Source organism: Trichosurus vulpecula, chromosome 1 (assembly GCF_011100635.1).
Source record: "Trichosurus vulpecula isolate mTriVul1 chromosome 1, mTriVul1.pri, whole genome shotgun sequence".
NCBI lineage: Eukaryota > Metazoa > Chordata > Mammalia > Diprotodontia > Phalangeridae > Trichosurus > Trichosurus vulpecula.
Window position 1 is genome coordinate 255375918 of NC_050573.1, and position 16951 is coordinate 255392868.

The 16951-nt window shown below is 37.7% G+C and overlaps 1 protein-coding gene across 2 annotated transcripts in view; it reads right to left on the minus strand.

The window, feature by feature from the left end:
* The window catches only part of GAREM1 (GRB2 associated regulator of MAPK1 subtype 1), a 212905-nt gene that overhangs the window by 135995 nt on the left and 59959 nt on the right, over positions 1-16951 (minus strand). For both annotated transcript variants that reach the window (XM_036767274.1, XM_036767266.1), the window contains exon 2: positions 4521-4661. In XM_036767274.1, the coding sequence (XP_036623169.1) occupies positions 4521-4661 (141 nt within the window). The remainder of the gene's footprint in view (positions 1-4520; positions 4662-16951) is intronic.

Consider the following 16951-nt stretch of genomic DNA (forward strand, 5'->3'; position numbering starts at 1 on the left):
AATGGAATAAGCATTTATATAGCAACTACTACATGGCAGTCCTCTGTGCTAAAGGCCTTGAAAATATTACCCCACTATAATTTCTAGCTGCATCCAGAGAAAGAACTGATAAATAAAAGTATGTACAGAATGATTTTATATATGTGTATATATATATATATATATGTGTGTGTGTGTGTGTGTGTATACGCATACATATATATAGTGTGTGTATATGTGTGTGTATATACATATATACACATACATGTATATATGCATACATATATATAGTGTGTGTATATGTGTGTATACATATATACACATACATGTATATATGCATATAGGTATGCGTATATGTACGTATACACACATACTTGTGCTTAATGGTAACTATCTTGGGGGGAGGCAGGGAAGGGAAAAAGTCACATGATAATTTTATTATATATTTAAAAGGAATAGGAAATTATACATAATACATCTGCAGTTTCACATATAATCATTTTTTTATTCTATTATGTAAACACTTGTTTTATTTCTTAAGTTCAGAATAAAATAATTTTTTTAAAATAATACTAATGTCTTATGACACGGTAGAAAGAACAACGGCATTGGAGGAACCAATCGCACCTTGACCACTTATTAATCATATATAACCTTAGACAATTCAGTAAACCTTGCTGAGGTTCAGTTTTCTCATCTGGAAAACGAGAGGGTTATAGTAAGTGGACTCTAAGGTCCCCTTCACCTTTAAATCTCTGATTCTATGATTCCCTGAGAGCCCTAAAGAAGATATGTTATTTGGGATCGAGACTATTTCAGTTTTTGTCTTTGTATCTTTAGTACTTAGCACAATGCCTCCCAGGTAATAAGCATTTAATAAATGTTTGTTGAATTAAGTTAAATCTTAGCAGGAGAAGAATGCAAGGGGAGCAGTGGGGTGAAGATACAAGGAGGGACTTAGAGATAGGTTGGGGCCACTTCATGTCAAGGAGACGGAAGACGCTTGAGATCACTGAGCAAGAGAGTAAAGGAATGAAAGTAGTGTTCAAGAAACAATCTGGTAGTGTTGCATGTTAGATGCACTGGGGTGGGAGAGGACTACTCACTAGGATGTTTTCTGCTACTTTAGGTAACCTGAGCAATTATAGTTATCAAAAAAGGTTAATACCAATTCTCAGAGGAATCATGTGTTATTAGCCAAAATAATCCTTCTCTTCTCAGGTTTTCCCATACAAGAGAAAACCACAGGAGCTTGGAGACCTTTGAAAAACAGCATGCCTTTCCTCTGTAGCTTCAAACACTATCTTGAAAGGGAGAACAGTTGGAGCTAATGATTAGGCCTCACTTACAACTGCTGGTAAGATGGATGTGCCAGTTTCAGTAGGTGCCCAAACTTGTAGCCAAGGCACTTCCTGCAGTCTCATGTTCTCTACTGATTTTTGAAGCCCCCTGCTGATCCTGAAAGCAATATTCCTGAGGAAAAAGTTCTAAGCTAGGAGACTTAAAAATGTGCTTATTTCCTCCTAGGCAGATAATGCCATGAAAAGGCAAATGTGAGACTCTGAGTGATCCAGGACCAGCTAAGGAGCAAGTAGACCTATCCCAAAGCACAACAGACAGGTGGAGGAAAGAGGCAGATGATGAACACAGGTATAGGTATAGTTACAGGTTACAGGACCATATAGTGCAGCACTAACACAAAGAGTGTTAGCATGATCTAGTATGGAATAATCAGTTACAAATTAAGGTTGGACTTTTTTTCTTGGAAAATATCACAGAAAATTGGATTTTATAAATCCAGAGGCCTTTAGCAAGGAAAAAAGTAAGCAACAACAATAACAAAAACAATTAATCCTCATAGTCACTTGATTATAGGCTATCCCTGGATATAGGTTATACTTCTAAAATGAAATCTTTGAAATCAAGGAAAACATATAAGTACAGGCAAAAAAATTACTACATTAAAATATTGAAAAGGTTTTTTTAACCTTCGTTTACTTCCAAATTAAGTTTTAATTATATTTTATTGCTTTTTTAATCTTCACTTTTGAGTATTTTATTACTAAGAGTGCAAGCACAACCAACATTCAGATTTTGCCTAAGTTAGATGGTTGGGAGAGGGGGGGATGGGCAAGGGATGTAACCGATATTGACATACTTGAGAACAGGTTTTGGAACATCACAGAATCACAAATTTGGATCTGGATGAGACCCCAAATTTCAATAAATCCAAATGCCCCATTCTTCCAGAAGGGGTAACTAAGTCTCAGATGTTAAGTGAGGGGAAGAGCAGCAAAATTGAGGTTTGAACCCAAGTCCCTTAACTCCAAATCCAAATTTTTTAGTAAAATGCTACAAAAAATTTAAAGTGAGATGGAATTAAGATAAGCATTATGACCATTTTACAAACTGATCACCCCTCTTAGTTAGGATTTCTCAGAGATATCCAAGGACATAGAGTCCAACAGGAGGAGCACAAAGTGGTTAGGTCATTGTGTAAAACAGGGGCATCATTGTTCTACTGTTCAGTAAAACAAGATGGCCAGTACAAAGCAATGTGTGCCATCATGCCAAGAGAGTCACAGTCAGGCCCAAAGATGACTAGTTGGGTAGCAAGATACATAGAAGAGGCGCTTAAGTGAAGGTAATTTGTTTGTGTTATGTAAATTGATTTTAATTTGTGACATTTTTTAAAAGCAATTGTTTATAAGATGTTGCATTTGTACTTATGTCATTTCAACTTCATTCTGAATGAAGTAGAAAAGTGACTGTTCACAGACTGCAGTGATGTGGGTGAGTATTGCTGCTTCGGCATGTCGAGTTGCTACCATGAAGAACGGATGAGGCAGATTTTTTGTTTCTCATGATGCATGTTTCTGTATTTTAATGATTCGTTGGATAGCTAAAATTACAAGATACTAGAATTTATATAAATGCGTACAGATTGTTTTACAACAAAATTAGTTATGACTTGGTCCAAGTGTTCAGCAACTGAGGCTTTAAGTCTGCCTATACATCCGAGGATGATAGGTAACACTGTTGTGTTCAACCATTTCAGTGGTATCCGACTCCTCCTGACCTTATTTGGGGTTTTCTTGTCAAAAGTACTACAGTAGTTTGCCATTTCCTTCTCCAGCTCATTTTACAGAAGAAGAAATAGAGGCAAACTGGGTTAAGTGACTTGCCCTGGGTCAAATAGCTGAGGCTGGATTTGAACTCAGGTCTTCCTGACTTCAGGCCTGGCACTTTATCCACTGTACCACCTAGCTGCCCACAGATAAATACATAAGTACAAATTCCTAAAAAAAACAAACTTGGCAGTTAATAACTCATTATAAGCATTTATAATAGCTTATAATAGTTATTTTATAATTTCCTGTATCAGTGTTTTTAAATTAAACATTTTACAGTTGTTTTTAAAAAGTATTCAGAGGGAAAAGAGAGATAAGAGTTATCAACTCCAAATTCAGTTTTCTTTCACTAAAACAAAAGGCTCATTTTATGGATTTTAATATACTAATAAAGTTAGGTGGCTCAGTGGATAGAGCACTGGGCTTGTAATCAGGAAGGCTCATCTTCCTGAGTTCAAATATGCCCTCAGAAACTTTGGTCAAGTCACTTACCCTATCTGCCTCAGTTTCCTCATCTGTAACATAAACTGAAGAGGAAAACGCCAAACCACGCCAATACTTTTGCCAAGAAAACTCTAAATGAGGACACAAAGAGTTGGAAATGACTGAAAAACAACTAAAAAAATCATCAAAATAGAAAAATCTAAAGCCAGAAGCAATAGTTAATTATGAGGGCAGGTTTTTACTCATTAAGCATTAGAATCTAAGAATTAGATGTAGATGTGGCATTCATAAAGTTCAATCTCCTGAACTGGGCACACTGGATAGAGCACTGGGCTCAGAGTTAGGAAGACCACCAGAGTTCAAATTCAATTTCAGACACTTAATAGCCATGTGATGCTGGAAAAGTCTCTTAACCTTTGTCTGCCTGTTTCCTCAACTGTAAAATGGGATTATAGCACCTATCTCCCAAAGTTATTGAGGTTCAAATGAGATAATAATTGTAAAGTACTTATCACTGTGCCTGGCACGTAAGTAGGCACTTAATGTTTATTTGTTTCTTTCCTTCCTTTAATAGAGAAGGGAGTAGAGTTCCAGTGACTTGCTCAAAGTGACAGAACTAGAGAAAGAGCTAGGACCAGAACCCAGGTCTCCTGACTAATAGCAGAGTGATCTTTCCATCAAAATGAACTGCTTCCGTATTATTTTCAACACCACAGAAATCAAGAAAACTGACTATGTTTTCAACATTTTCAGTTAAAATACCTAAAGAAACTCCCAAATTAGCTACAAACATGCCTTCCTTGGGGACTGGGGGCTAGAAATATAAAACTAACTCCGTCAAAAATGTTGATTGTAACCCTCCAATGTCAACAGGAATCTCAAAGGAGGAGTTCTCACTGTGGAAAAAAAAATTAAGTACTCATTCCTTGATCCTAATTATTCTCATAGAAGAAGAAAGCATCATACCTGCATAATGTACTGGGATTTCTATCTTTGGCCCAATGACATAGTGACCTTCCTCTAGGCTATGTGCAGTGATGGTTGTCCACTGACGGCAGGAATGAATCAGAAGGCAGTCATTCTCTCGAAGACCTTCCACAGATTCTCCTAGAAAAGAGCATTTTATGTCAGATGCAGAGAACTAACAGTCGTTCAGTTCTACATTTTATAGTAAAATCTCACTAATGAGAACTTAATTTAATTCAGATTTCGATCATTTGAAACCTTACCAGGTCTGAAGTTTATCCCCTTTGTGTTATGGAGAAAAAATTAGCTTTGAAAATTATCAGTCAAGACTATAAAGGATATATTTGTTCTACTTGAAAACACGCCTTACTTTAGAACAGAAGCATTAAACTCCTGAGTGCTCCCCAAACCAGACTGAAATGTCCTTGGGAAATATTTAACAAAATAAATAAAAAATAAAATACAACACAGGTAATGTTAATATGTGGTTTTCTATGTCAACACGAAGCTGCTTTTATGTAAAGGTTTGAACACCCCATTTTTATTAGAGTTTTGAACTGGCACACTGCTTATTTCCAAATTAATTCTAATTACAATTAAACATATATTCCTTGAAAAGAAAGCCTGTCTCCTCTTCGCTTTACTCTTACCTGACCAAAAGGAGGGTGTGTGTATACACACATACATATATATATGTATATGTATACACACACATATATATATATACATGTGTGTGTATATATAACATAATATATGTGTATATATATGTATGTAGTCTATATTCTTGAAATCATAAATCTATATGAAAATATTTTTATTTATTCTGACTGGGTCCAACCAGGATTCACAGGATTTAGAGAGAAAATTTAGAGATCATCTATTGTCTAAAACCTCCTGTTTTTACAGATGGGGAAACTGCAGCTATAAAATGATTTGCCCACAAAAGCAGCAGGGAGAAAATTTGAACTCTAGTTGTCTGATTGCACATGATGATACCCTAACAACTGCCCTCCCCACCCAAATCACTCCGTTTATTTCACTTCACATTTCAATATGTTCAATAGAAATCTTAACATTCTCCTCCAAACCAACCTTCCCTATTTCTATTGAAAATACCACCATCCTTCCAGTCACCCAGGTTCATAACCTTGGAATCATGAGCATTTCTGCCCTACTTAGGAATCCCTCCCTTTTCCTCTGCTCACACAGAAACTACTCTGGTTCAGGCTCTCCTCACCTCACACCTACACCAGCATAATGACCACTGAAATGGTTTCTAGTTCCCCTGCTCTCTAATCCATCCCCTAAAAAGCTGCCAAAAGCACAGACACAATTACATCACTCCCCATTCAAAAAATTTGCAGTGGTTTTCTCTTATTCTCTGGAAAAGAGAAACTTATAATTCCTCTGTTCAACATTTAAGTTCTCTACAATCTGCCTCCCACTAAATATTTCCAGACTCTTCACATTATTCCTCTTTATGTACTCTAGATTCCACACAAAATGACTTACTATTTCCCAATTCCTAATTCCATTTCCTGCCCTTTTGCCATTCTGCTTTTAAATTTAATTTTTTTCAATGAATGAAAACATGCCTTTTCTCCCTCCCACTACCTGAGAAATGAAGAAAAATAAAATCCTGCTACAAACACATATAGCTAAAATAAATTACTTCACTGGCAAGCTTTCTGTCTCTCTCTCTCCCCATATGTATGTATATATATACATATGCATACATATATGTATACATATGCACATGTACATATATATGTGTATGCATGTAAATATCTCAACCTGTGCTCTGAGTCTATCATCTCTCTATCAGGAGGAGGTGGGTTACTTGTTCCTCTTACAGGCTCTCCCCTAGTCTTGGTAAGAGAGATGTCCTTCTCACCTCTGCCTCTTAGAATCCCCAGATGCCTTCCAGGCTCAGCTCAGGTACCACTTTCCTCCATTTAACCTTTGTTGTATCCAATCTGATCAAATAGACATTTATTAAGCATCTACTATGTGCCAGGCCCCTCCTGGACTATTACCTTGTTGTGGCGGGATGGGCTCGTGCATATCAATGAAACCATGAGTTATGCCATTCTGGGTTATCCAGGATGGATAGGTCATAGTGGAGAGTTTTGAAAAAAGGTAATCCACTAAAGAAAGAAATGGCAAACCACTCCAGGATCTCTGCCAAGAAAACCCCATGGAAAGTGGTACAGGGAGTCACAAAGAGTCGACACAACCGAACAACAAAAACAACAGATGTGCGAGCACTATGGATACAAAGCACTGACGATACAAAAAGAGTAAAAATAATATCCCTAACTTCAAAGAGCTTACAATCTCATGGGGGAGACAACATGCAAAGAAATATATACAAAGCAAGCTACAGACAGAATAAACAGGAAATGATTACGAGAGGGAAAGCACTGGAATTAAGAGGGGTTGGGGAAGGCTTCCTGTAGAAGGTGTGATTTTAGTTGGGACTTTAAGGAAGTCAGGAAGGTCATCAGAAAGAGCAGAAGGGAGAGTGTTCCAGGCATAGTGGACAGCCAGAAAAAATGCCTGGAGTCATTCTCTCCCTCATCAGATTAATTTTGATTTCAACAGATAAATTCAGATAAATTTATTTAGCAGTGCATCTGTTGTATCCCAATAGTAAAATTTATGTCTCTGGAAGGCAGGTATTCCTTCATATTTTTCTCTGGGTTCTCAGAGCCTAGCACAGCCCATATTAGGCACCTACTAATTATTTGTTGAATTGAATGAACTATGAAGTTACTTTGCACTACATTGTCTTCTCCACTATAATTAGATAATGCATATAAAGAGCTTTGTAAACCTTCAGGCATTATATAATGTTATGAGCTATCATTAATTATTATTAACCACTTTTACTAAATGCCAACAGTTTTTTTTTAATCAATGGTCAAAAATGTTTTTAAAAAGAGTCAAGAACACAGTCCCTGCTGTTTAAAAATATTCTGAAATATCTACTCCATTAATGTTTATATCTAAATATTTAAAAATTATGTCTAGAGAAGACAAATTATCTTACATAGCAACTGTCAACTTTCTTTACAAAGGTTTTAAATTGAGCTTTTTCATGGTCTTATCTTTTTTTCACTGTGGAAAAGATCAACATATGTAGAGTCTGAGGACCTGGGTTCAAATCCTTCCTATAAAACTTATTAACTGCATGAACTTGGGTAACTCCCTTAACATCTCTGGGCCTCAGTTTCTTCATCTGTAAAATGAGAGGGTTCGACTAGATGACCGGTGAGGTCCTTTCCAGCTCTAGGTTTCTGATCCTGTGAAGTGGTCTGGGCATAACAACTAGAGTGCCAGGCCTGTAGTGAGGAAAACCTGAGTTCAAATCCAACTTCAGACATGTAATAGCCAAGTCACTTAACCCTGTTTGCCTCAGTTTCCTCATCTGTAAAATGAGCTAGAGAAGGAAATGGCAAACCACTCCAGTATCTTTGCCAGGAAAACCCCAAATGGAATCAAGAGTCCAGCACAACCAAAAAGTGACTGAATGAGAAGCTGTTGATACTTACACAGGCACACACATACACACACAGAGATATGAAGAATAATATTATTATCAACTGATTTATCAATGCAAAAATAGCCAAGAAAGCAAAAACCCATCTTATCTTTTCTCCAAGCCAGATATATATTCTACAACAGAGTTCATTGATTTTTGAAAAAGCAACCTTAAAAAGGGCTTGGCAGCCCGGAGGTACCAGTCTTCCCTGAACACACCCTACACCGCATTTTCAGGGCTGCTTTCCACCTTTGGTATCTACATGATCGACCTAACTCTCCTGATAAACCCTTTTTTGGCTTACAGACTAAATAAAGTTGAAGGTAACAGAGGGGTCTCAAACCTGTCAGTGAGTTGGGGTGGGGGGATGTCTACCCCAAGTACGTGAAGATTTCCCCTAACAGAATGAGCAGATGAAAACAATTTGTTCCAATGGCCATGAAAGTACAGGTTTTGCAACCAAAACTAATCTAGTCAACAAGCTTGTATGCCTACCAAAAGGAGTGAATGACAGGCTCATGGCAATGCAATTGCTACTTGCAAGAATATGCCATCTCACCATCATCAGTGCCTATGCTCCCACCACGACAAACCCTGATGAGGTCAAACATTTTATGAAGACCTGGAGACCCTTATCATCAATGTGCTGAAAAAAGACAAGCTTATAATTCTGGGTGACTTTAATGCTAGAGTAGGCTCAGACTACCAGACGTAGCTGGGAGTCCTTGAGAGGAATGGAGTTGGAAACAAAAATAGGTCACTTACTACTGAAGATTTGTGCATCTCATGACCTTCTCATCATCAACACTGTCTTACATTTACCTAAACACAGTAAAACTTCATGGATGCACCCTTGCAGCAAACATTGGCACTTAATAGGCTATGTGATTGTAAGAAGAAGAGACAAACAGGATGTGAAAATGACAAAGGCAATTGTGTGGTACAGAATGCTGGACTGATCACAAAATTATCCTAAGCTAAATATTCACATTCAACAAAAGTGGTGGTCCCAAGGCAAAAGGACTACCATAAAACTTAACTGTCAACAGATTAGAGAGCTTTTCCAAGTAGGAACAGTTTCTTGCTAACTTGGAGGGAAAGTTGAGGCAACGCACGGTTGGCAACAGTGGAGCAAAAAAGGAGCGGGCAGCTTTCAGAGATTTGGTGTATAGCACTGCATTTGCTCATCTGGGTCAGAACACTCACAAACATCAAGCCTGGGTTGACAAAAAAGATGGGGAAATTCAGAAGTTGCTAAATGAAAAACAAGAACTCCATAGGGTTTACCAGCAGGACAGTTCATCCACCTCTAAGAAGGTAATATTTATAACTCTATCAAAAGTAAAGTACCAGCAAAGCTTAGAGAGATGAAGGATTCTTGGTTCAGTAAGAAGGAAGATTAAATTCAGTTTTATGCTAATAGTAACAATCCAAAACACTTTTATACTGCCTTGAAGGTTATTTATGGGCCAAAGACCTATAGTGCATTTCAAGTAGTCAGTGCTGATGGAGCCACATTGATTAGTGATAAGGACATGATCCTGGAGAGATGGGCTAAACACTTCTATAGTGTTCTCAACAGACCATCGTCAATCAATGCTGAAGCCACTGACCATTTACCTCAGGTTGAAATCAATCCCTCTCTAGACAAATTTCCAACTGAAGAAGAGGTTTTGAATGCCATTGGGCTCCTCTTCTGTAGCAAGGCACCTGGTGCTGCTTCTATGCCAGCTGAGACTTACAAGGTTCCATTGCTTATACAAAAGCTGACTGAAATTTTCCAGGTTACATAGCAAGACGAGGTTATCCCTCAGGAGTTCAAGGATGCCTCCATCGTCCATCTCTATAAAGGTAAAGGAAACAGATTGTCCTGTGACAATCACGGCAGGAGTGGGGGAGGTGGGGATGTGGTATCTCTCTCTTAGTCATTGCTGGCAAGATTCTTGCCGGATCCCTCCTTAATAGGCTGTCTCCTTACCTGAGAGCCAGTGTGGCTTAAGAAAGGGCTGAGAATGGTTGATAAGTGTGTTTGCTGCACAACTCCAGAAGAAATGCCAAGAGCAGAACAGCTGTCTGTACACAATGTTTGCAGATCTGACCAAGTCCTTTGATACTGTCAGTCATGAGGGATTATGAAAGTTATGTCAAAATTCAGTTGCCCAGAGAAGTTCATCATACATAGTATCGTACTTCAATTTCACAAAAGCATGCTTGCCCAGGCTCAGGATAATGGGACAATGCTCTCATGCCTTCCCAGTCACCAATGGATTGGAACAAGGCTGTGTGCTTGCTCCCATGCTTTTTAGCATGAGGTTTTCAGCCATGCCGTCAAATGCCTTCGATGAGGACAAATATGGCATCAAGATCAGCTACCACACTGATGGTAAATTCTTCAATTTGAAAAGGATACATGCTAAGACCAAAGTTTCTGAAGCTGAAATAAAATGAAATATGGATCAATTCTCTGCTGCTTATGCTAATTTTGGCCTAACAATTAACACCAAGAACACAGGTGCTCCATCAGCCAGCACTACACACTATCTATATGTGGAACCATCGGTTACAGCAAATGGAGAAGTTTTGAATAATGTGGATGAGTTCCCTTACCTTGGCAGTATACTTTCCAGGGATGTATGCATTCATAATGAGGTTGACACATGCATTGCCAGAGCTAGCTTAGTGTTTGGGAGGCTTTGAAGGAAAGTGTGGGAGAGAAAAAGTATTAGAGAGAAAAGGTATTAGACTGACTACCAAAACTGAAGGTCTACAGAGCTGTTGTGCTGACCTCGCTGTTGTATGCCTGTGAAACCTGGACAGTCTACTAGAGCCCTGACAGGAAACTGAACTGCTTCCATTTGAATTGTCTTTGAATTGTCTGAAGATCACCTGGCAAGATAAGACACTAGACACTGAGGTCCTTTCTCAAACTAAACTGCCACATATTCAAACTCTATTGCAGAGACTCTAATGGGCTGGTCACAATATTCGAATGCCCAATGTAAGTGTGCCTAAAGGACTATTTTATGGAGAACTCACACAGGGCAAGCACTCACATGGTGGTCAGAAAAAGCCATATAAGCACACTTCCAAGGATTCTCTTAAGAACTTTGGAATTGATTGCATGACATGGGAGACACTGGCACAGAACTGCTCAGTATGGTGTACCCTCAGAGAAGGTGCTGTGTTCTGTGAGCAAAGCAGAACTGAAGTAGCTCAAAAGAAATGTGAGATGTTCAAATTTAAAGAATCCACTCCAAATGTTCATATGGACTATTTGTGTCCAACCTGTGGTAGAGCATTCCAAGCTTGTATTGGTCTGCCATAGTCAGATACACTGTAACTTGATTCTAACATAGTGGTGTCATTTTGTTCCTCTTTGAGAATAAAGGACAACAACCATCATGGAGTTTTAAAATAGCAGTGAAAAATTTAAAACATTAATAGTTTTATACACTTTTAAATGAGGGAGTGAGAAAATGAAAATAGACTCTCAACTATCTAAAGAAATTTTACAACTCTAAGAGCTCTCTAACCCTTTGGAGAAGAGAGACCACTCCAAGAAACAAGATCCAATGGCCCATTATGTTTAAGATTCCTGAAAAATGCTGAGCTTGACAGACACTCATTTATATAAGCAAATGCTCATTTATATAAATAAAAGAAATACTTATTTTAAAAACCACTGTACCAAAAATTACCTTAATTTTGTTTCACAGTATGCTCCAAAGACCATGTATGTGAAGGATTATTTAACAGAGGTAAAGAAAACAAAAGTTTAATGTCAAAAGTTTCTGCCATCTGGGCTATAATTACCTTCACTAAGAAGATGCCAAATAACCTCCACTAAACCTTGATAAAGAAAGTAACTAACACCTGTCAGAGGAGCTCACAAATTCATCTTTTATAGGTGATATTCTCAGGAGAGAGTGACAGTCTCAACAGTAATCACCCAAAGATGAGATTTTCAAGAAATGTTTTAATATCATTATTTTAAGAAATTTAATTATACTTTAAATCAAGGTTTCTTACCATGGGGTCTATGACCTTTTAAAGTGTTTTGATATATCTATTTTAATATAATTGCTTTCCTTCATAATCCTATGTATTTTATTTTCATGTATTTTAATATATTATTCTGAGAAGGAGTCCACAGACTTCATTAGACTGCCAAGGAAGCCTATGATGGGGGAAAAAAGGTTAAGAACTATTGCTTTAAATAATTAGTTCCCTTGAGGCATTTAAAGAGGTGAACAGCCTCTTTAAATATTATTGGAAAGTGGAAAATGTTACTGTGATGTAAATAAGCTATTCCAATAGAGCAGCTTTGTTCATTTGGATCATTTTATGTTGTGAGTTTTCTTTCAGTAAGTCTGTGCACCCGTCTGTGTGTGTATGTATGTTGGGAAAGGTGGAGGAGTTTATACAATGTGTGCAAAGTCTCATATGAATATAATCAACTTAATGAAATGATATAGCAAAACATTAACTGCAGCCTACGTTTTCTTCCATCTAACAATGATTTTAGGATACCTCTCTCCTTGGTCTACCATTCATCCTTTGCCATTGAGATTACAATGTCATGGTTTTGGAGTTGGACAGGTCCTCAGAGGTCATGTAGTCCAAAGTCATAATTTTACAGGTAAAGAAACTGAGAGACGACATAGTAGATACTGGACTCAGTGTTGGGAGGATCTCTCTCTCTCTCTCTCTCTCTCTCTCTCTCTCTCTCACACACACACACACACACACACACACACACACACACACACAACCACTGAGGGAATTTGTTTTCCATGACTATGCATCTTTGTCTTGAGGGATTTGTTTTCCTTTTCTCTTTTAATAGGGTGGAGGGTGAGAAGGAAAAAAAAAAGATATCTTTTTTTTTTTTAATATGAAGGTGAGGGTATGCTGCAGATGTGGAATGTTGCATGAACTCTCTCAGATGAAGTCATCATAATATCAAATTTACATCATTTTATTTTGTTGCAAGATACTTCTCATGGAGTGGGCCTGAACTGTAAATGTTTGCAATGTAAAAATAAAACATGTCTATAATACTTTCTAAAGAAGAAGAAAACTTTAGCATACAATGTCAGATACCAATATTTTAATAATAGTTACTACTAAGTGGCTCGCCCAAGGCCATAAAAGTGGTAAATGGCAAATGTAGCGTTTGAACCCAGGTCCTTTGATTCCAAATCCATCACTCTTCCAACTATATTGTGCTGCCAATACATGGCAGACATGTTCGCACAGACTAAAAGATTCCCCTTAATAGCATAACCATGGTGCACAGTAATCACAAATTAAATCTTCTGCAAAAGAAATCACATAGTGCAATTCAGAATTCAATATAAATGAATTTTTCATTATTTCTGCCACTGTTTCAAAATGGATCCAAGCTCCATTAGCAAGGAGCATGAATGACTGGTTATAGAAATGTCCCTGATCCTTCTCTTTAAAGTTAAAAACAAGAAAAATGTTCACAGGACAACTCTCTCTTAATTCTATACAATAAATGGGACCCTAGAAAGGTATACAAAGGTGAATTTCCATTAAAAAAATGGAATCTTCATTAGGTCCCACTAATCACTAAAGCAATGTCAGAGGCTCTCACAAGAAAAGCTGTGCAAATCAAGCAGATGACCGATGAGGAAGTGATGTTTCACTTTCTCATGTCTTTGCTGTGGACCAATTATTAAGTTAATCTGATTCCTAAAGCAGAGCCTGTATCAGGCCCATTCTTAAACTATTCAAAAAGACTAAGCCCTTGATACTGAAATAAAGATCAGGCATGCTTGGTGAGTCATCTTTGTATTCTGGCCACTTAAGGAAGAAGGTGTATGTGATTTAAGACTCAAAAACCAAACCCGCAAACATGGACAAGCTCTGAGCTTTGTTCTATGGCCCCATCTACTTAAGAATAAACTGGGGAGGGTAACTTTCAAGATCTACATGTGATTCTTCAAGAATGTTAATACTCTGCCTCTACTTAAAAAATATTTTATTGATGTCTTTGTTTATGCCACAGTTATTTTCCAATATATCCTTGGCCTCAACTGCAAATCCTCCCTTGTAAAAAAGAAAAACAGTTAAGTAAACCAGATGGACAAAGTAATCTCATTGGGCAATCTATGCAATACTCTGCAACCACAGTCCCCCAAGTCTAGCAAAAGTATCTTCAACACTTCGTTATACAAAACATGTATCTCTAGACTAAATAAAATGAGGATAGTAACTTCATTGCTCAGGCATCTTTCAGTTGTGTCCGAATATCTGTGACCCCATTTGGGATTTTCTTGACAAAGATTCTAGAGTGGTTTGCCATTTCCTTCTTCAGCTCATTTTACAGATGAGGAAACTGAGACAAACAGGGTTAAGTGACTTGTCCAGGGTCATACAGCTAGTAAGTGTCTGAAGCCAGATTTGAACTCAGGAAGATGTCTTTCTGACTCTAGTCTATTGACTGCACCATCTAGCTGCCCCAAGTCAGGGAGACTCAAGTTCAAATCTTAACACAAACACTTACTAGCTGTGTGACCCTGGGATAGCCACTTGACCTCTATTTGCCTAAATTTCCTCACCTATAAAATGAGAATAATAGTAGCACCTACCTCCTAGGGTTATAAAAAGCAAATTAGATAATAAAATAATAAAATATACTATAATATTACACTTTATAAACCTTAAAGCATTATATAAATGCTGACTATTAAAATGATTATTATTGTCTGATCTATTATAATTCTTAGTTCAATACTTAAAAAAAGAAATGTCATAATGGGGACAATTTCAGGCCTTTCACACTAATGGCATATATATATATAAGGATCTCAAGGTTCTTTCTACTTCACAACTAGGGATTTGAGCAAAACTATGGTGGCTTCATTGAATTCTTCCTGAAGTCATATGAGGATCCTTGTTTTTCCACGGGTGTGGGTTTTCCCTTCGATTTGACCATCACAACTCCTTTACCACTTCATGGGTGACTTCAGAGATTTTGATGGGACCCAAAATTTTATTATCCTATTTGGGGACCCTATTTGTCCCAGGTTTGATACTGGGACAAAATGAGGTACTTACAGGTCACTGAACAGTTAGCAGTTAACAAAGGGAGTCTCCTTATTCTAAACATTAAAAAAAAAGATATATAATAGTAGTTTGCTCCAAAAGAGATGCCCCAGACACATTTATTTCCAAATGGAAACATGTATAATCAGCAGGGCAGGGTATGGTGACCCTGTACTCTTGTCTTGGGATTTCCACCAAATCCAGTGGGCGAGTACTAATCCCATGTTGGTGGAGCAGTTCATATTCCTACATGATCAGGAATCCACCTTTAACAAAGCCAGAAGCTATCAGGAATCAAGGCAGGCAAAGCTTAAGTCTTGCTCCACAGCCAATCCAGTGAAGAACTTCTCCAAACTTAGCTAGACTGGTGTTTGGACAAAAGATAAGGAACTTTACCATTATCATGACAACTTTTTAGAGTTTTAGGCCTAAGCTGGGCCCAGCAGCCTTTAAAAAACAAGTTTCCCCTTCAAAAGCAGGAGTGGGAATCACAGTAAGATTTCAGGATGGATTACAAACTATATAGTCAGGAGATAACAAAAACAGGGGGAAGAACAGAGAAGAAAATGAGATGAGAGTGTAACCTTCTAAAAGCACAGAAGGGATCATGGCCTTTAAATCTGATGTGCCATGGGAAGCCAAGAAGAGATTCTGAAAAGAGAATAATAAGGGGAAAATAATTTTGACAACAGTATTCTGAGTCAACTAATTAGAGGGAAGGTATTAAAGGGGCCAGGATGAAGAGTTTCAGGAAACGATCAAAGCACCAATAATGGCTTTAACATTAGTGGACACGAAAAAAAAGCATAAGCTCTTGGGAAGGAAGTGAGATCACCTGGTTGGCAGGGATTGAAATTTTTTTAAAAGAGAGAGAGAAGAATATGTTTTTGGTCTTTTGGTTGAGCTGACAAAAAAAAGTATCCTGCAAGCTGAACTAAAGTTTATATAGGACTGGTAGGGGTGAAAAGAAAAAACCTAAAAGCACAATTTTGATAATCTTTCAAATGAAGAAGATAAACCAAAGGACAGGTAAACACCTCCTGAAAAGAGTATAGGGAAATGAGAATAAAGCTTATAGGGCAATCTACAGTGAATGATAGAGAAGGAGCCTCAAAGCTGAGCAAGCACAATGCATCATTCTCATATCCCAATAAAGCACCTAAGATAATGCTGACGCACATCAAAAATGACAGAAAGACTCATCATATACATTTACCTCAATTTCTACATTCAGCCAGTTCAACTCTGAAGCAAAGAGCTCTGACTCACCAATTTAATGCATGCTAGGGCATTCCACAGTGAATTAAAAGGGAGGGCCTTGGGGAAGGAAAAAAAAAGAGGTCTAGTCATGTCTAAAATGAGCATTTGCTCTTTACTTCTTTAAGTTCTTTCTTTTTGTTGAGGCACAACTTAAATTTCTGCTCCTCTATGAAGCTCTTGTCTGTCTGTGGCAATACCCTTTACCCTGGCTTCCTCATTTGTAACCTCAGGGTTATCTTTGGCTATGAGGAATGAATGATAGGGACAAGTCAGTTGGTTATCAAACACCTTTTTAATCCTACCCTTCAAATACTTTTCTCTTCATTTGCATTCTTGTTATCCTAGGACCAATTTTTATTTCCAACTGGAATATGAAGAAATCTTTGGTGACTTTTCTATTGCATAACATGCAAAACTGAAATTCTGTTACCTAGCATTCAAGGCCACCCATTACCCACCTTTCCAGCTTTATGTCATATTATCTATTTCTATGCATTCTATGCTATAGCCAAATTGGACTATTATTATCTGCATCCCTCCCTTCATTCACTGT